At 40.7% G+C, this 21,366-nt stretch overlaps 1 protein-coding gene across 3 annotated transcripts; it reads right to left on the reverse strand.

The window, feature by feature from the left end:
* Nucleotides 1-408: 408 nt before the first annotated feature.
* Nucleotides 409-17,822, reverse strand: dcxr (dicarbonyl/L-xylulose reductase). Of its 3 annotated transcripts, none has more exons than XM_035997501.1 (9): nt 17,586-17,822; nt 17,311-17,387; nt 11,587-11,684; nt 9,199-9,353; nt 8,814-8,856; nt 5,007-5,106; nt 4,785-4,849; nt 3,635-3,752; nt 409-652 (listed from the first exon to the last, which is right to left on the reverse strand). In XM_035997501.1, the coding sequence occupies exons 2-9, from the start codon at nt 17,360-17,362 to the stop codon at nt 549-551; spliced, it is 735 nt and encodes a 244-aa protein (XP_035853394.1). In that variant the 5' UTR covers nt 17,363-17,387; nt 17,586-17,822; the 3' UTR covers nt 409-548. The 3 variants fall into 3 exon arrangements, with proteins under 3 accessions (XP_035853394.1, XP_031179819.1, XP_031179818.1); XM_031323959.2 differs by having other exon boundaries at nt 17,311-17,397; nt 17,532-17,822; XM_031323958.2 differs by having other exon boundaries at nt 17,311-17,397; nt 17,586-17,821.
* Nucleotides 17,823-21,366: the final 3,544 nt, after the last annotated feature.

The following is a 21,366-nucleotide window of genomic DNA, read 5'->3' on the forward strand; positions in this document are numbered from 1 at the left end:
CTTCTCAGTCCCTCCCCCTTTTCTGCTAAAGCCCAAAACGGTCTCCTAAGCCCCTCCCCCCACAAGGGAGAATGAATGCGTGTGCCTGAGCAGTGATTGACACGCAGTTAGACACCCCCCCTGGCCCTGATTGGTACATCTGAACAGGGAGCTGTGGATTTTTGCTAATCCCACTCCAGGCTGTAGATGGTGCCAGAGGAACTGGATTTATTTTTAAATGACCTGCTTCATGTAATTCTACTGGAACATAGGGCCAGTTTCAGCAGATATGACAGAAAGTAAGTCTTACCTACTGCACCTTTAAGCCCTCTGTAGATACCAGTAACAGTCAAAATCGTTTACATAAATAGCAACGAAACATGCTCCAATATTACATATAAATAAACACAAAGAAAGAAAAGTAAGAGGTTGGTTGTGCAGTGGCTGAGTTTAATTACTGAATAGCATTGGCCTCTATTTGTATAATGCAGTGAGGTGATAAGACAGGAAGTATTTGTTCTTTTCCCCCATCAGATGGGGGACGTGTGCTGAGACGAGGCTGGTGTTGGTCAGCAGGCCAGGAAGCCTCCGTCCACCGGCAGAGTGACTCCATTAGTCATGTTGCTCTTATCACTCAGCAGGAACAGGATACTGTTCACAACGTCCTCCACCTCTGCACACAGACACACAGAGAGCTTAGGGAACACATTAGAGTTTAGATTCTCGGCCCAAGCCCGAGGCCGTTATTTTCGCCACTATCCTCGGGCCATTACCTATTTAGCCTAATTGGGTGGGGAGAAAGCTATGCCATAATCAGAAATATTATAAATATGTATATATAAGCTATATAAAAGTAACAAATGTGTACAAAATTTAGGCTGCAGTTACTAAATGCAGCACTTCATGCGCGGAGTCTCCTCCTCTCGCACGCATCACACCAGGCCTGCTGTGCTGTATTGTGTATCTTAAGTGCAACATGGAGCTTGAAGATGTAAAGAAAAAAAGAAAAACAGGAGAATTACCTTTGAGCAAGTGTGGAGGAAAGTCGGAGGTATGGAAGCAATTTAAACAAGTCGTGGGCAGTGACAACAATATGTTGTTCATCATTGTTTCTTTTTTTTTACGTTTCTTCATTCAGATCCATTTGCGATCCGTTCCATTCTAAACTAACAGCGCAGTTTACAGGCTTCGTCCTTGTTGCATTATTCTAAACAGATTTCTGCAGTTCAAACAACTCGGAATTGTAGTTGAGAACGTCAGTTATAACGGCCCACGTATTAAAAAAGTGTTGGGTTTAAATCGGGCTCGGGCTCATAATTACAGTTAATGTTTCGGGCCAGGCCGGTCTCGGACGCAACGTGCTCGGGCTCGGGTAGGTTTGGGCTTGATTTTTTGGGCCGATCTAAGCTCTAGAACACATCTATATAGCATAAGTGTGTGTATATACACTAGGGGTGCATGATGTATCGACTCAATATCGTTTTTGCAATATCACGTTGTGCAATATCAATATTGAAAATGTCCCGAAGAGCATGCGATATTCCGTTTATTTCGTGATCAATTCAGAGCCTGCATATTTCATTGGCCAGTTGCCCTGTCACACGTGCACACTTCGACAGCATGAGTGAAGAGGAAGATAGAGAAAGCGAAAGAAGCAAGAAGCGAAAGGACAGAAAGATAGTCCGAACTGCGAAGCAAGTGTGTGGAGCAAAGGAAAGAAGAGAGAGAAAAGTAAGAACATGAGTGTGGCTCAGGGAGACGACCAAACTATAGAGATTGAAGAGAAAATGTTAGCAGCTAAAAAGTAATGCCTCCTCGCCAGCGTGGAGGTACTTTGGATTTAAGCTAACAGATGTTGCTCAAGCTAATGCACTATGCAAAACATGCCGTATGGTGGTACAGCGTATGTGTAAAACCTGTTGTTTTGATGTTCTGTAAATCTATTTTGATGCGTTTTTCCCATTACTTTTGTGTTTTTATATATGTTTAGGAATATCGGAATTAAAATCGACATCGCAATATTCATGCTCATTATCGCAATATCACATTTTGTCAATATTGTGCAACCCTAGTATACACTGCATAATTGCAGCACTAGAGGCATTTTGTCTACACCCATTCTGACAATAAGATAAGATAAAAATAAGATGAACTCGTTGGCTGCACCTTGGGATGCTGACTGTCGATGAAAACCATGAACAGAATTGATGAGTCAGTCTTGGTGGAGTCCAACACTGACCCAGATACACAGAGAATGTGAACACAGGTCTCTCTCCAGTTATAAGAGGACAGAATAAACCCTATGCAAATCCACAAAACACATATAGACTGAATGGCCAGGCAAGGGTGAATCCACATTCCTGAATCCACATTCCTGAATCTGAATAAACCGCCTCCTTTTACGTACCCTGGTATGCACAGGAGGGGGGGATGGGATAGGCTTCCCATCCCTATCCCATGCCATGGCACCAGCACACAGAAACTATTCCTTACCCATCTTCCACTTAAGGTATAAAGATTTGCTGCACTGGCTCTGGTGATATGACTATGGGCTCCCCCCGTCATCATAAAGTGGTTGTAACTGTACAGGCAGGAGCTGGGAGCAGCTCCATGTAAAATCCTGAAAACAATATTTTGAGATTTATATCCATCTTCTCATCTCACTCTGAGAGAGAAAGCAAAGTTTTTCCCACCAAAATGTTGAACTATGCTTAAGATATGTAGTAACCAGATGGACTGGTGATCTTTCACTCAATGCATGCTGGGATAGGCTCCAGCTGGTATAGATAATGGATGGGGATAGGTACCACGGATTATTTTCAAGCTGTACAGAAAGAGCGTTGTATCAACAGTAATCTATATCAACGACGTTTCATTTAAAGGATCACTTTCCGTTTTCTAAACTCCAGGTCTGTTCGGAAACATCCTCCCAGCTAGAACCGCCAATCAAATCACATTTATCTTCTTTTGATCAACGCTTGTATTGTCTTCCCGTCGACCATGCATTCTTTTGTTCTTTTGGGTCAAAATTTAAAATTAATTTTTCGTTGTTTTTTCTCCACGTTTTTGATGCTTTTTTTCACATCTTTTATCAAATATTTTCTTCAAATGCTATAAAGAAATTGTATAAAACACCCAAACTAAATGAAAGTAGTGAACTGATCATTTATTTTACCATGGAAGAGTAATGGTTGTATGGAACCCTCCACGTTATTTCTTTTTGACAATTTGGTTGGAAAAAAAAAACAAATTTCTGATATAGAAACTTTTTCAAAATGGGTCAAATGTGACCCAAGGACAACAGGAGGGTTAACATTCTCATTACACACGACAGCCATTTTAATCCCAGAGCACCCCTCCCTACATGCACACGTTTCACCAAAACATCTTCCTTCCCGAGGCTATTTTGCAGAGGCACCGTCATTGCGTCCATTTTCTCCCATCCAGGAATGTTGTGTGGACTAGCCAGACAATCTGGCAATGCAAGACTATATCAACATTGATCTGAAATGGCATGTCACTGTATTACAGAATGGGAGAATCATAAGAGAATCTGTGTATTTGCCCCAAATGACCACAATCTCCTGAGATCAGCCTCCTGATGTACGTGGTGTCAACATGATGCACTGTATATATGCAGCCTGTAGTGTCTGACCTGCGAAGCGGCCTAGAGGGATGCGGGACGTCATGGTCTTGGCTTTTTCAGGGTCACTCCAGCCCAGACGACCCATCTCAGTCATCACCACTGTGGGGTTCACACTGTTCACACGGATCTGACCAGAACACAACACTGGAACTTCATTCAAGAACACATCTAAACATTAAAAAAGCATTGTACAGTTTAGCAAATATATTAATGAAGTAACTGATTAACACAGACAGACAATATGAAACTCTTCATCTAGAGGGAAAATGTTGTCCCCAAGAGGCTCTGTATACATAACAACATACATGTAGACCTATATGTACTATAATATGCATACTAAAATAAAAAGAATGAAATGAAAAAAATGAATAGAACATTTAAAAGAGATGTGCAGTACAAATGAGGATGCAGCTGCAACACATGAATGAATGAAAGTGCAGGGTAGCAATGACGTTATAAGCATTGAAGATGCTTGAAAAGATGTATAGAAAGGTGCATTTGCATGAGAACCCTTGGCTCCCTGATAAAAAAAAAATAGTAGAGATTTAGTGACAAAATAACTCATTACAAACAAACATTACAGTAAAATAAATACATAATAATAAAGATTTATTGGTGGTAGCCTGCTGTGCTGATTTAAAAAGAGACAATGTTGTGCACATCCATGTAGTTGCTGGTGCAGGACAAAAAAAGAAATGTTCAAAATAAGGTAAAGTCCGCATAAAAGTTAATTGCTCCGAAAAAATGTTTAATAGTGAGAATCAGGCACACGTTTCGGCCCAAAACGTGGCCTTCCTGCACCAGCAACTACAGGGACAGGCACAACATTGTCTCTTTTTAAACCAGTTCACTTCACAAGCCTGCTGTGCTCAACCATATGACCTGAATATAAAGCTGACCTCATCTGAAGAGTCCATCATGTTTTTTTAATCCTCCCTTGTCCTCCTTGGCTACTAGCAACTGTGTGGAGGGGGGAGGGGGGGGGGGGGGGGGGGTCACCGAAGGCTTGTATCATATGGACGCGCCAACAGTTTTGTTGTCAGTACTTGGAATTCCTCATGGGGGTGACAGAAACTACGCACTATAGCTTTATGTTTGAGCCAAAATATAGTCCAAATTATTAAAAGGTATTTGCCATGCTGTGTAAGCGTAAAAGTACCTGGTGGGGTCCCAGCTCGAGAGCCATCACTTTAGTCAGCATGTCCAGGGCTGCTTTAGTGGCACCTGAACAATGACAGGGACACAAAGAGCACAGGAACTTCACTGTCACCAGGGCTGCAGCAGGAAAACCTGGGCCCTGTTCATACACACATCTAAGAACTGAAATCCAAGGAGAGGCTCCAGGTGAATGTTGGCACACGGCGGCTCCTCTGTTACTCACAGTAGACAGTGTGGTCTCTGAGGGCACACTGTGAGGCCTGGCTGGACACGTTCACGATGGAGCCTCCTGATCGCCTGGCCTTCATACCACGAGCCACTATCTGACCACAGAGACACAGCTCGGTTTGAGTTGACAGAAGCAGTTAGATGAGGCAGACATTTAAATGAAACCAAATCCAGCAGGATGCTCTATAGCTTCTTTCCGCAGGAAGTTAGGATTGTACATAGACTGTGCCCCCTGTCAATGCTCCCCCACCACACCAACCCGGGCCATTAGCTGAACTAAAAGGACTGTACTTAAAGGTGCAGTAAGACTCACTGACAGATAACTACTGGCCAGCTGGCCGGCCGGCCCCTTCACATATGCCTCCTCCCTCCTCCTCCCCCTACCATCAACTGTCCCCGCCTGTTGCCAATTGGCTGGAATAGTGTTTTGTGGCTTGTGCACTCCTTTCTGTTTGTTTTCCATTTACACAGCCAGGGCTGTGGATTAACACCGGGGTTTTTCAGCACACAGAGAATAATAGTAATAATAATAATAATACATTTTATTTAAAGGCAGAGCTAGGTGACCGTGAGAAGATATTCATTGAATTTAACAAAAAGGGTTTTGGATTAACATCACTTACTATACCTTTAATGCACATCGACACTTTACAAATTGTGTGTTGAGCACCATAACACTTTAACCCACTGCCCTGCTAACTACATACAACAGCCCTTTAACACACTGTATTGTCGACTGTTTTTAAATGTTTTTGATCTGGTTTTATATATTTTAGTCTATGTATTCTTACGTACGTCTGTATGATCGTCTTTTCCTGTTGCATTGCAATTGACTGGTGGAGAACAGTCCTTTCAATTTCTTTATTTATGTAAGTACACAAGAAAAGGCAAATAAATTAATCTAATCTCATCTAATCTAATTTTAAAGTGTGATTAAACCATTGATACGCTGCTCGTCCATTACAGGAGAACAAGGGAATTTAAGTCCTGTTGTACATACTGTGCTTTCCCTGACAGCCAAACCTGACCACGATTAACCACTGGGCACATTTGTGCTGTGTTCTGGTTTTGTTCCGTCCTCCACCACACGCCATACCACACCAGGATTGTCTGGAGTGTCTTGCTGCCCGACTTGCAGATTATATTGTCTCTACTTTGAACTTTACAGAAAAATCAGGTGTTTATTAAACTAGTATCTACCTTCCACTCCAAGCTCTCCTACAGTTAAGCTCCATGCCTTTTCTTTTCTGGCGTAAACAAGATCTGTGATGTTGTATTATGTTTTTCCACCTCCAAGATTAATCTCTCGTTGTCCGTGGTGTTGTAGAGGAGACATATACGTCATTGGGGGGTGTTTTGGTAAACTGACTGGATACTCTCGCTGTTTCCCTTCCTGCCCGGCTGTCTGAACGCCCCACGGCTTGCGTGAAAATAGATTTGATGTGTATCTTTTGCGGAGGGGAGAGCCGCTTCACGCATGCTTCTGGGACGCGCCGTGACACAGCTGGTGGAATATCAAGCATTGACTTGAATGGCCGTGATTGATCGCGGGGCCCGCGGCCAGGGCATGAAGTTAACTTTTTTGACCACCAGCCACTGTGGCAGGTGGATTTTTAAATCCACCTGCCACAGGGACTTTTTACCAGCCAGTTTTTTTTGTGTCATAAAGGTGAAAAACAGGAATTGCTGTGTCTCTATGATCCTGTCCTGTCCTACTGATGGTAGGCTACTCGTGGACATTGCGCCGTCATCACGTGCTATAGTAGGGGGGCCCGCCTTGATAATCCTGCAGGGCCCGGTGTTGGCTCGTTACGCCACTGCATATAAGAGATGAGATGACTGACAAAATCAGGAGTAGCCTATGTGCACCACAACAACAACAAAACACTGGTGAATGCACACCATAACACAAGAATTATTTTTGTATAGTTCTTAAAAATAAAAAAATAAATAAAAAGGAAACTTGTTTTGGGGAGAATAATACTTATTACTATTAATTCATTACTCTGGGCTGAGATTTCCTAGGAACCTTACCAAAAAGGTTCAGGATGCTGCAAATGTTGGTAAAATATGAAAAAGGCTGGTGGATTTAAGACACAAAATAAGAATTATATCATAATATTGAATGAATCAAATATGAACATATCTGTCGTTGTCATTGGCTTGTTAATCTTTACATTGTTAGTTAATTTCCTATCCTGGCCTGGGACACACATTCATACGGTTTGATAAAGTACTTATTGGACTTTAACTTATCATTGCACTTACAATAACGAGAGTAGCTGTCCTCAATTTAGGTCATCCTGAACGTCTCATCTGCGTTTTTTCCTGCATCCACCGTGTGCGTTTGTGTGTGATTGTGTGTGTCTGTGCGTGTGTTTGCGTGTGATTGTGTGTGTGTGTGTGTGTGTGTCTGTGTGTGTGTGTGTGTGTGTGTGTGTGTGTTTGTGTGTGATTGTGTGTGCGCGTCAGTTATTATTATATTACATCTGAAGCGTTTAAAGACTCTATTTGTCCATTGTTTATTTCTAAAGAAACACGACAATGTATAAAAGGCTCCATTACCTTGTACCTCACGTTATGGCTCCGTAGCAGACGTTTTTATAAAAATAGGCTAACGATTGGGTCATAACCACGAGACTTACTGTCTCATAGTAGAGGAATTACCGTATAGTACAGGAGAAGCGTGCAGGCAGTTTCGTCTCACATTAGCTGTTTAAGTTTAATTACTAATGTTAACTATCATTTTAGTGATCAATAATTAGCCTGTGTCTATGTTATCTCCTTACATATACCTACGCTCTCCGTCTCTGCTAGATTGGGAATGATTGAGATTTCTCTTGGCACAGCTACCAGAAGACTTACAACTTTCTGCTGTCACGTCACATTTACGTCGTCTCTCTCAGTTGGAGGCTGCGCAGTAATGCTCAGCGCTCACTGGAAAAGTGCTTCTAACGGCCTTCACTGGTCTCCGTCCAGAGCAACGGGATCTGTTGGTCCATTCTTATATACAGTCTATGGTTCTCACTCCCGCTTGGTCAGTGGCTGCACGTGGGATGCTGGGATTGTGTGAGTAATGAAAATGTGATAGGGGGCCCCGGCTGTCAATCAATGTCTTCCAGTGATGCGGGCCCCTGATTAGACCAGGCCCGTAAGCAACGGCGTACCCTGCTTACCGATAGTTAGGTGTCTGAATCACTCAATTCTCATTGGCTACCCGCCAACGTGGCAGGTAGATTGACAGTTTCACCCACCAATCACAAAAGTTACCCGCATTTGGCGGGTGGGCGGGTGCCAATTTCATGCCCTACCCGCGGCACATTCGGAACGCAGCGCAGACACACCTTTACCACCTAATATTTACATATTAAAGGTGCAGTAGGTAAGACTTATAAAACTAACTTTCTGTCATATCTGCTGAAACTGACCCTATGTTCCAGTAGAACTACATGAAGCAGGTCATTTAAAAATAAATCCGGCTCCTCTGGCTCCACCTACAGCCTGTAGTGTCGGGGGTGTCTAACTGTGTGTCAATCACTGTTCATGCACACACATTCATTCTCCCTTGTGGGGGGAGGGGCTTGGGAGACCGTTTTGGGCTTTAGCAGAAAGGGGGGAGGGACTGAGAAGTCAATGTTAAAAAATTTTGGTTAAGTCTTGGATCTTCACAATCCTACCTACAGCACCTTTAATGTTTAGATCAGCAAAACATCTATTACAACCAAAGGAAAAAAAACAAAGAACAAAATGGAGCCAAGAATGCAGGACATGCAAGTGTAGTGATGTGGATTTGAGCCGTTACCTGGGAGACATGCAGCACAGCTTTCACGTTCACATTAAATGACCTGGGAATGAAAGACATCTTAGAACACATACCGTAATAAACATAACAGTTTGCCCTATGATCAAATTGTTGATTGAAATTGTTTTCCTGTCTACAGCTGTAGACAGGAAAGGGGGGAAAGAGAGGGGGGACAACATGCAGCAAAGGGCCGTAGGTTGGAATCTAGCCTGCACCACTGCGGACTGTACTAAGGGCTGAGCCTTAGTACATGGGGCGCACACTCAACCAGGGGAGATACCATGGCGCCCTGAAATTGTTGATTCTGACTCAAATGTTCTACATTGCGTTGTATTATATGACTATTTGCTGCTGGAAATCATTAAAGTATCCTGTTTTGTCTTACTGTTCAAACTGGTCGGGTGTAACATCCAGAAATGGCTGCAAATTGGCACAGGCAGCGTTATTCACCAGCAGATCGATGGGGCCGACATCCTGCAGGGCCGCCTCCGTGGCCCCCCAGTCCGCCAGGTCCACACACACCGGGGTGATGGACGCACACTGTGAGAGGAAGCCAGAAGCAGACATGTTGGCGCAGATAACAGATGAGGGAGGAGACGGAGCTTTAATTGTTCTGAAAGCTCTGATATTTCAGATTGGTGCAAAAAAAAAAAAAATAGATAAATTCTGAAAACTAAACAAATATGGTGCCTCATGTTTTCATTAACCCTCACACAGCCAACTCTTTAAAGCTCCCATGGCATGAAAATATCACTTTATGAGGTTTTTTTAACATTAATATGAGTTCCCCCCCAGCCTGCCTATGGTCCCCCAGTGGCTAGAAATGGTGATAGGTGTAAACCGAGCCCTGGGTATCCTGCTCTGCCTTTGAGAAAATGAAAGCTCAGATGGGCCAATCAGGAATCTTCCCTTTATGATGTCATAAGGGGAAAGGTTACCTCCCCTTTCTCTGCTTTGCCCGCCCAGAGAATTTGGCCCACCCATGAGAGAGAGAGAGAGACATCATGGCTTGAAAACAAGCAAAGCATGGCAATTGGTCAAGGCCACACCCCCACCCTCCACCTTGCCCCTCCTCCTCCTCAATAGCATTTAAAGCTACAGACACAGAAATGGCACATCCTAAGGAAAGCTCATTGTGGGACTGGCTCTAGTGGCTGTAATTCTGCACCAAGGCTGAATTTAGGGAAAGAGACTTCAGATACAGTATTAGGGGACCACTAAGGTCTATATAAAAGAGACTTCAGATACAGTATTAGGGGACCACTAAGGTCTATATAAAAGAGACTTCAGATACAGTATTAGGGGACCACTAAGGTCTATATAAAAGAGACTTCAGATACAGTATTAGGAGACCACTAAGGTCTATATAAAGAGACTTCAGATACAGTATTAGGGGACCACTAAGGTCTATATAAAAGAGACTTCAGATATACAAATCATGATGACATGATGAGCCACAGCTGTTTTTGGAGGTGTCCATGACAGTGTTGTAATGTAACAAAGTACAAATATTATCTTACGTTATTGATATTTCTGGAAACTTTCACTTCACTACTGTACATTTCACAATACATTTCCCATAAGCATCCTCATTACTCGTTACTACAAAATCAAATCAGAAGAAATTTGTTAGACTGCAAAAAAGCTGTTTGGTGAATCATTGCTCCTAGATTGCAAGTTAATGCACGCTCCATTCCAGCTGGCGACATAATGCCTGTTTCCAAGTGCCAAAACCATAGGCCAAAACCAAAGAAGAAGAGGAGGAAGCATAATAACGATAGCGCCATGGAAGCGCCTGTTGCAGGCTCTGTCGCCATGGTAACAGATGATGATCACCCAGACGACAGCAGTGAATGGGGTGCTAATGAAGATAGTAGTAGTAGAACATAGTAATTTCCCAGTTTGGGAATAATAATGTCCATCCATCCATCTATCTATCTCTCTATCCATCCATCCATCCATCCATCTATCCATCTATCTATCCATCTATCCATCTATAACATTACACACCTGTGGCCGTATTTGCAATAAATGTTTTGTACATTGGAGTAAAAGATTGTTCTTCACAAAAAAAGGTGTTTCTGTTTTTCTCTTTGTTGATGTCAGCTCTCTCAACATATGCAGTGTTTGGTCCTTTAACTTGGGGAGACTGTGCCTAGAAAGTCCTGGAAAAGACTTTGAATTTAATGGTTAAGAAGGAGTGGAAACCCTGAATATCATGCTTTACTATAAGGAAGCCACCATAAAGTTCATAATCAAAGTTTTTTTTTACTTTTACTTCTAATTATTAAGTACATTTAATATCTGAAAATCACTTTTGATACTTAAGTACAGAAAATATCAGATACTTTAACACTTTTACTAAAGTAATACTCCAAAAGGTGACTTTAACTACTACCAAAGGCATTTTCTTATAAGATACTTGCACTTTTACTCAAGTATTGCTTTAGTACTAAGCAAGTAGTACTTTATACAAGACTGGTCCATGATCACACACAGAGAGAACCCCTAAAATTGGTTGATTGATTAATTGATTGTTTGTATGTATGCACCCAATCACCAAGGCAAATTCAATGTAGTCCCACTACTGTGGCAATACCAGCTTTCTGATTCTGATGCTGATTCTGAAAATACCAAACGCCCTCCAAATTGAAAAGGTCCTTGTGACTGAAACGACAAGTGTGTGCGGGAATGTTCTTTCTTTTTTCTTTGAAAATCTCTCCCCTCTCTACCATCCATCACATAGAACTTTAAGTCAAAGTAAGCGGAGTACCTCTTGCACCAGACTGTTGAGGTCATCCTGCGTGCGTGTGAGCGCTGTGACCTTTGCCCCGCAGCGTGCCAGAGCCAGAGCCGTGGCCCGGCCGATCCCTGAGACACAAAGCATCCATAAACACAAAGACTTATTACAGAGTGGAGCTGCTGCCGTGACACCAGAGCTGACGCTGACACACACACACACACACACACACACACACACACACACACACACACACACACACACACACACACACACACACACACACACACACACACACACACACACACACACATTCCACGCATGTCTCAGGCTTTCCACACTGCGCTACATGAACAAAGCTTTTTTTCTATTCCATTTTCTCACTGTGTAGCAACTGACGAGACTCTTTGAGGGTACGTGCAAATTCATCACATGCCTGGATCAGTCTCCCAAAGTTCACATGCAATGTCATTACAGTTTTCATATGATTTTTTAAATTGACATTCAGTTTTATCACCCCCAGCTTTCATCAGGTAATGTTTTAACGGTAACACTTTGATTTAAGTCCCAGTAAGCATTTATAGTAGTACAAACAAGGGCGTAACTTTGGGTTCAACATTTTGGGGTGGGGGGTTGAGATGTCCACTTTTGAGCAAAATTGAAATTTTGAATGTCAAACACTTCATTTTCTGCATTCTGGTGAATTTCTCTGCATCAATTTGTGCCTTTTCTGCATCCATTTATGGTGCAAATGTCTTTATGTAAAGGAAATTATATTAGCTTTTTGGGGTGGGTTGCCCTGGCCAGTTTTGATTACTGGGGGGGTTGTAAGTCCCCCATCCACCCTGTAAATTACGCCTATAAGTACAAATATTTGATAAATGGTTGATAACACACTGTAATGTAGTTGTAAGCAAACGTAAGGACAGTTTGAGTGTTTCTTAGTGTACAGTATTTTCCACATTTATAACTTTGAAGGACATATTTTATATCACTACAACTGTGTTTTATTATATTGTCATTCACTATGTTTGTATGGCAGCCTTGAAGTGTTATGTAAGTGTGTTATCTAACTCCTCACCATGAACAAGTCATCAGTTTTAAAAATGACACATTCTCTATGAGATTGTGATAAGTAATAAAAATGGTTTTCGTTTTGTTTGAATCACCAAGATTTTATCAAATCATAATTACAGCCTTGCCACTTGTTTTTCAGACCAAAGTGTGCCTGTAACACCAAGCATCACAAACTAAGGATTGAAAGTTGACACTGAATTGTTTATGTATTTATTGAAACGATTATTAAAATAAAAATGTAGCCAATTTTAGACTAGAGTATTTTATTTGCCAAACGTCTTGTATGGCTGCTTGTGTTTGGATACATTTGAAAACTTTGGATTTCTTTTGTTGAATTGTTAAAAAAGGGTTTTGTAGAAAAACATTTTGTATTTTTTTGGTATCAAAAAGATTTGTTGTTGTACTGTTAGGCTACTGAAACTGAGCAGGCATCATATTGAAATGAGTAGCAAAACATTAGAAACTAAAACATGTCCTTATCAGCACTGCACTTATCAAAATACTTCAAAAGTTTTCATTCTAAGTTCTGCTTTTTATTTGTTTTGTTGCTAATCTTTTTGCTTCTGTGCTGTCTGTTCTGCTTTGCTTGTGTTGTCGTCCTTTTTTGTTTCTTTGTGTTTTAAAAAGCCTTTTTTTAACTAATAGTGTAAAGAACGCTAGTTATATATAGTTTTTATTAATACCTCTGCCCGGGTCAAATTTTTCCCGCAAAGTCACAAAAAGATTTACGGCGTTACAATGGAAAAGCCTTTGTTAGTGTATCCAGCCAGGTAAAAGGTAGCAGGAGATGTCTTTATATAGGCCTAATTGCATTTTTATGTTATTTTAGAAGTTATCTGCTGTAGTTATGGCTGATACTGGGGCAGGACCATCACAGGGAAGAAGGAAATTAAACGAACAACAACTAGAAGCTAAAAGGGAGAGTGGAAGACCACAGGGGAAAACCTGATTTGGTCAGGCTTTCAACAGGAGAAAATTATTGGATTGTAAATGATTCAAAATCATCTCCGAATTGGCCCTCAGGTATGTAATATGTCTATTTCCATTATACAATAAATTTACAATGCGTGATGTTGAGGTTGAAGCGTTAGTCAGTATCCTACATTAAAGGACAATTCCGGCACAAAATGAACCTAGGGGTTAATAACAGATGTGTACCCACTCTGTCGTTCTCGTTTTGCGCCGGAATTGTCCTTTAAATCAAGTCCCCCTTCCATTTAGCGCGGACGTTTTATTCCTTTCAGTCCGTGTTTGTGTTGACCTACCATTTTCTTTTCTCTTGTCCATCTGTACCTGTGTAAAGTGTCCTTGGGTTTCATGAAATGCGCTATATAAATATAAGTTATTATTAAGTTGGTTGTTCTTAATGCTTTGGCCCGTGACAGAGTGACAGTGATACCCGGTTTAGCTCCCGATACATCCAAAGTAGGCTAAAGGCTGATTTATGCTTCTGCGTCAAATCGACGGCGTACCCCCGCAGACCCCTCTGCGTTGCTGTGAACCCCCCTCCGAGCTCTCCGCCGTGGCTCAACGTGCACCTCCAAAAATGTGTAACTTTGCGTCGAGGTTACAATGACGGGGTTATCTGTTTGTAAAGTGTCTATATGTCAGTAACGTTTTGAAATTAGCACTTCGCCAGCAAGCAGTACTTTGTGGGCAGTTGTGCTAAAGTTTGCTTGCTAACATGACATAAACTGGCTCTCTCTCTTTTGCTCGCCATTGTCGGAAATTGTCGGAAACCAAAACAGACTATCACCCCCTAGCGCTCACCGCGATGCAAAGAAATGCGTTCAACCCCGATGCAGAACTCCGAAAGGGTCACAACGCCGTAGGAGCGACAGCGTGGAGTTGACGCAGAAGCATAAAACAGCCTTATGTTACCGTATGCAACACTTGAAATGCAACAATGCATCTGTAACGTATTATCTTATTGTAAGTTAATGATTTTCTGTCTGAGCAAAACATTCATTGCGACTATATGACCTCCCAGTAACACTAACTCAGTAATCTATAGTGGGCGATACAGCACTGTAAAGAAAAGATCTTTACAACAGCAGGTGTGGTAAAAACACTACAGCTTTAGTCCAAGGGCCCGCTAGAATCAACACTAACTGAAAGTTACATATAGACACTTTAACCCATATATAATGATGCGTTTTATTAATTTGCACTGCCCCCTTCTTAAATCAACTGAACTGAACTGAATTCAGTGTTCAATGTATCCCTCTTCGCTCAAGTCACATGTGATGTCACCACATTTATTTTTATAGTTTTTTTGTGATTTCCTCTCCTAATAGGGCTCAAACTGGTTGATTCTCTTTACGTTGTAGATTTCTAACTTCTGGAATCCCACATTTGATCATTTTTTCCCAGACACTTCTCCACATGTTGTTTGTATGCTATGCAGTCTGCTAAAGCTTACTTTGCTGCTATTGTATACCATACATTCTGTAGGTGTTTAATGGTGTGCTGTGTTATGTACATTAAGAAGCCAAAGACACATTTCCACAGAGGAGGATAATAAAGTCAATCAAATCGGAACAAAGCTGTATGTGACACTTACATTGTGTGAAATGAATGTTTAAACCCAAGCCATTATTTTGTTATGGCTGCAGTGCTGCACTATTCCATCAACAGAAAATATTCTAGATGTCCTGTGCATCATTTCAATTCAGTCTGACATATTTGATATCTTTAGAAATGTTCACTAGAATTAAAATAAAGATTTGTGGTTTAAACAATGTTTGACTGCATAAGTTTATAGGCTCATGATGAACCCGAAGACACCGCACTGTTATCCCAAATTAGTTTACTTTACTAGATATTTGCATGGAAACCCGTTGCCTTAAAGTGTAACTTCCGTTTTTTTCAACCTGGCCTATTTTCCTATGTGTTTGTGTCAGTCGGCAGTGGCGAAACAAGCTACAATGTAAGTTAATAGGACAATTGTCCAGCTTGTTTTTTTACCTTCACAAAAGTGCTCGTTTTGCCGCTGTCAGGCTCAGATTATTATTCTTAGTGTCTGCATTATGGAAAGGATTTCATTATGGAAAGGATTTCTAAGGAGGTCAACCTTCCTAGATTTTTTTTAACATAAAAACATCAGCAAATTTGCGTTATGTAGATAACAGTAATTTTGTCATCGTAAAATACACTTCATTTAAAGTCGACAGAAACAAAATAAAACTATGAAAAGCCGTTTTAGGTCGTCTTTCCACTTTTCCAACCATCACAACTCTAGTTTTGGTTGAAATAAACACATAGTTTACCGATTTACATGTAAAAATATGTTGGCTCTATACTCTATACTAAAAGTATTGTTTTTTTAAATGGAGTCTGGTGGGTTTAGCGCTAACGACCTCAGAGCTGTTTCGGGTTAAACAGAAAGGTCTTAAAGAGGTTTTATAGGTCTATCTCTGAAGGGATCCTTTCCATAATGTTGTCAGACACTTAGAATATTAATCTGAGTCTGTTAGTGGCAAAACAAGCACTTTTGTGAAGGTAAATACAAGCTGGACTATTGTCCTATTAACTTACATTGTAGCTTGTTTCTCCACTGCCGACTGCAGCGATCTCTCTTAATACTGGACCAATGTCAAAGATTGTTGTTCCTATCAGTCACTTAGACACAAAACATAGGAAAATAGGCCAGGTTGAAAAAAACGCTAGTTACCCTTTAAAGCGTTTAAGTTTTTACACAAGGTACAACTTAACAGGTCAAGTTGTATTATCACAGAGCTAGGTTGATGCAGTAGACGAATCAAGTTTACATTAGTAGTCATTACTAAAAATCATTAGCAAACACATCTGATTCTTTTCTGGAGTCATGTAGAAATATAACAAATATCAAACATTAGGCTATACTTATCAAAACTAAAGAAAAACATGTTCTTATAAATATGTTTTTTCCTGTATGACAGTATATTTTTAAGAACAATGTATTCAATACATTAGTTCCAATAAAACAGAAAGGATAACAATGCATATATTGTAATGTCCAATGTATTCTGCATGAAAGATCTCACTCTGGAGACATTACAGATTATCAGTCTGTGTGCCCAATCACCCTCTCACTGCCCAGACCCCATCAGTCCCCCTTACCTACCTACACATTTCTTTTAGGGGAAGACAAAGTTAAAGATAGATAAATATATATATATATATATATATATATATATATATATATATATATATATATATATATATATATATATATATATACACAGTTAACAGTTAAACTAATTATGGACACAGAAATACAGAAAGAAATAAATGTAGGTGGACATAAATGTAGAAATAAATTTAAAGCATTAAATAATTTATTTATTCTTTTATGTATTCTTTTATTTATTTGTATATGTATTTCGGCATTTATTTATATATTCCTGTATTTATTTATTTGTTCCTCTATTTATTTAAACCTTTATTTATGCATTTATTTAATGATATATTTATTGAGACTTAAGTCATGTTCCGTCCTCCATAGTGTGTGTCCTGAGGCAGGGCTGAAGACGATGGGACTTTTTAAAGTAGCCTGGTGGTGTCAGTGCACGTACTGAAAACCTCGTGTGTGTGTGTGTGTGTGTGTGTGTGTGTGTGTGTGTGTGTGTGTGTGTGTGTGTGTGTGTGTGTGTGTGTGTGTGTGTGTGTGTGTGTATTTGTGGTAAGTGTAGCCTTTACCTTTTCCTGCTCCGGTGACTAGAGCTCGTTTCCCTACAAATGAAATCTCCATGGTCGGTCCAGTCCGCCGAGTTCAGCTGCAGAGTTCTATTCAACAAGACAGACATGTTACAGACGGAAGAGAAGCCGTCAGTCACGGAACTGATCGACCTAGCGTTAACTGTGCTGCAACTTCCTGATCTTTCTCTTAAATCTGCCACACATGCCCTGCATCCACTTACTAATCATGCACAACTTGTGTTTTATGGTTCTAAAAACAGCGTGGAGGTGGTTACCAGCTGTGCGGTAGACAGAGCGCTCGGTCCGGGCTGAAGGCAGCGGTGTCTCCGTGTGTCTCGGTCTTCCGCGGGGCTCAAACATTAACACTAAAGTTAATGGTCAAACACGTTTATCTTCCAGGTCAGTCACTGTGAACTGGCAGAAACCACCACGGACTAAATAAATATATTTTATAAAGGTCAGTTCTCCCAAATAACATAGGCTGTATGATCTCTCTCATATAACATAGCCTATAGTACGGAAGATTAGAGGCATATGTGAAACAATTAGTTACAATAGTTCTGAGTTTAAAGTCAGAATGTTGAGTTTTGTTTATTTTTGAAGTAAGAAATCTGAGTAAGTAATTTGTTTTGTTTTTTAATTCTCAGAATTCTGACTTTAAACTTAAATACATTTTTCACGTGGCCCTAATCTAATCCTCTTCTACTTTTGGTTTATTTGTCCAGGTACTGTACATTACGACCAATACAATGCAATGGACTTAAATCACCACAATATTAACAGTTCTCATTGGGACTAATTCTTTAGTGAAAAGTATAATGATGCTTCATCAAGATTCATCTTCAATCTTGTTTATTTATGTAGGCCTATTGATATATATATATATATATATATATAGTTTCTAGTTTTACTCAAAAATATTCAGATTATTATTGTCTTGTGTTTAGACACATTTCACAACTTTGGATTTTTAATATTTCGAACAGTGATGTAGAAAAAGTTTTGTAAACAGCTAAGCTTAGTGTAAGTTTTAATAATTAGGCTATAATTTACAAAATGTTATTTATTTTGTAAACATTTGTGTTGTGTATCAAACATCAAAATAAGCTCCTAGTTCCGATTCAGGCTAAATACAACTTATTGATTTTCATCATTATTATCTTATCTACTTTTTAAATTTTTACTTTCTATCACCCTTTGTGTGTGTTGGCATACTTAATTATCAAAGAATAGACAAAATCACTGGAGTTGTTTCTTTAAGCTTATTTTACTTGCGCAAGCAGAGTCAGTTTACAGCACTCAGTGTAAGAACAGAAAATGACTGACGAGTGGTCTCAACAGTGGCTTTTAAAGGAGTTGGGGAGGATAGTCCCAATCAGTTAGCCTAGAAATCTAGACCACCCTAGCGGCAGCAAATGTAATTTGCAGCCAGGGTCGTCTAGCAAATCTCCGTTGGCTTGCAAGCTGGGAAAACCAAATTCTGGTCAGGCCAATCACATGGTGTATAGATTTGGTGGGCGGGCTTAACATAATGATGGCTACTTTAAAACAAGGAAGATGGCTGCTGCTGCTGGCGAACAGCGGTCTTTGGAATCGGCTTTGGCCACGACTCTGGAAGACTTGGAGTTCAGCTTTTCTTTGAGAAAAGAACAAAGAGCGGCACTGAAGTCATTCTTAAAAAAGGAAGATGTATTCGGAGTTTTGCCGACCGGATATGGCAAAAGTTTAATCTATCAACTAGCGTTGCTCTGGTTGGCTATGAGTGCAGAGGGAATTTGAAAGACAACCGTTTATCCCACACCTTGGATTGAGCCCTGCCAATGGGGAGTTCCCAGACCCAACATCTAGATGTGGGTCTGGTTTGTCAGTCTACCAATCAGTAGCTTTCTTCTTATCTCTGGTCAGGCTCAGCATCTTCTCCACATGCACTCTGCCTTCAGGGCATCCTGTGCTTTTCGCAAGGTCAGTGGCTCTCATGATTATTACATGGGAAACAGAAATAGTTGCACACAGTCTTCATGCAAATAGTTTAACACTAAAATGAAGCATAATTATAGTAAGCATACTTTTCTAACAGTGTGCAATGTAAGAAAAACATTCAGGTAGGCATACCTGCTGCAGATAGAAATGTATGCCTCAAAACTGAAAAAGGGACTTAATACACAAAATACAGGTCAACAAATATTAACATTCCCCATATTCTTCATATTTAAACCTACAAGGTACTGATATGTGGTTTCCTGTTTAGCTATTTTTTTTATGTAAAAAAAACATTCCTATCCTATGGGTATAATGATCTAGTGACCAAGAAACACAGTTAACTTGGAGCAATAAACACACACACACACACACACACACACACACACACACACACACACACACACACACACACACACACACACACACCCTGCTTTACCTGCTACAGAGAGGCAGTTCCCAGGAGGATGTGGGAAACAGGCTCTTATATAAATCTGACTGATCTGAATGTTGTCATTAACTTCACTACTAGAACTACTAAAGCATTGGTTTGGTTACAAAACAGACGCATACATTAACTCTGCCATATGCTAGCAATTCAACAATAAATAAAACAAGTCAAACAATTGACAATGCAGAAAGGGTTTATTGTTATTGGAACAACACAAAAATACATCCGTGGTAAAGGCTTTACAAAAACACTCTCACTCACTCTCTCAGTCTCACCCACTGACCTGCAGTGGAACACATGCTCTGGATTTTGGATTCTAGTCTTGTGTGCAAAAAGGTAGACGAGTGTTTTCCACAAATACTTTTCACAGGCAGAAATACTGTCGCTGGTTGGTGTGAGCGGAGTGGGTGGAGCCAAAGAACCAGTCTATTGGAGTACATGTCAGCAAAAAAAACGCAAACCTTAAGTCCAAAGAAGGAACAGTGGTCTTGATATTTAGTAAAGAAATTGTCACAAGGACTTCCTTTTTCCAATTAACATGAGTATTTTATAATTTGGAGGGTCAGCCGAGAATACTTTAAAAACTACAGTATGGCTGTGGCTTGTAAGACATTTCTGCACCTAATGTATAGATAAGGCATCTTAACACAGGATTTCTTACTGTAGCTAGAAACATGACTAAGCATCTACTCTGAGGCTGTACTTACGCACAGCGAGCTTGAGCTAAATGCTAACACGCTCAAAATAACAATGCACACTATGCATAAACCACACTAACCCCCAATTTCCACTGGATGCGGAACGGCTCCGGAACGTCGGCGGAGTCATTAGGTTTCCATTAAAGTCAATGTGTGTATTTCCACTGACTGCAGAACGGCTGCGTTCTGACTCCGTCCCAGCTCCGGCGGTCCTAGCCCTCCAGAGGAGATAAGCAGAGCTTCTATTTTTGCCGGAGGCCGGAGAGCTCCGCAGCTGTTCAGCACACGGCAGATAGTGTGGGACAGGAAGTCGAGCACAGAAACAAAATAAATATCCGGTTAATTTTCAAAATAAAATACACCCGTGCTCACGCCGGATCATGTTTCCCTGCACTACACCTTGAAAACACAGCTCAGAGTAGTTTCCCCTCTACTCCTCTGGATGAAACTAACTGCTGGTGGTTTTGTGGTTCTATTCTACGTGAATTCGTGAGATCTCGTGGGTCCTCGTGACTACAGCTGTCAGTCATGGCCGCAGCCGTGCCGCAACAAATCCGGACCTGGTGGGTATTGACGGACGGCGGAGCACGCAGCCGTTCCGCAGCGGAGCCGGTCCGCAGACGTTCTGCATTCAGTGGAAATCCGGAGTAAGAGTCTGGAGAGTGGTTAACACTAGGGCTGCACAATATATTGCTTTTTTTTAATTGTCATTGTGATTTCAAGTGGTGCAATAAACACATTGTGAAAGGTTGCGACATATCGGGAAAGAGACTCAGATTTATTGTGTTAGTTGAAAGAAAATATCAGTAGACTACCGCACTTTAAAATATATCTGTCACTTTTCTTTTGTGCTGCCTTTTATAGTCAACTCAATGTTCAATTTGTTCAATAAAAGAATGTTGGTAATGATTTTCTTTCATTTGTTTTAAA

The sequence above is a fragment of the Sander lucioperca genome, chromosome 22, assembly GCF_008315115.2.
Source record: "Sander lucioperca isolate FBNREF2018 chromosome 22, SLUC_FBN_1.2, whole genome shotgun sequence".
NCBI classification, from domain to species: Eukaryota; Metazoa; Chordata; class Actinopteri; order Perciformes; family Percidae; genus Sander; species Sander lucioperca.

Bases quoted from the DNA above. Each gene is read 5' to 3' on its own strand.
- dcxr (XM_035997501.1), bottom strand. From the start codon at position 17,362: ATGGAGATTTCATTTGTAGGGAAACGAGCTCTAGTCACCGGAGCAGGA. The intron at 9,354-11,586 runs GTACTCCGCTTA...TTCCTCTCACAG, and splicing joins TCAACAGTCTGGTGCAAGAG to TGTGCGTCCATCACCCCGGT. The intron at 8,857-9,198 runs GTAAGACAAAAC...TTTCATTCCCAG, and splicing joins ACACCCGACCAGTTTGAACA to GTCATTTAATGTGAACGTGA.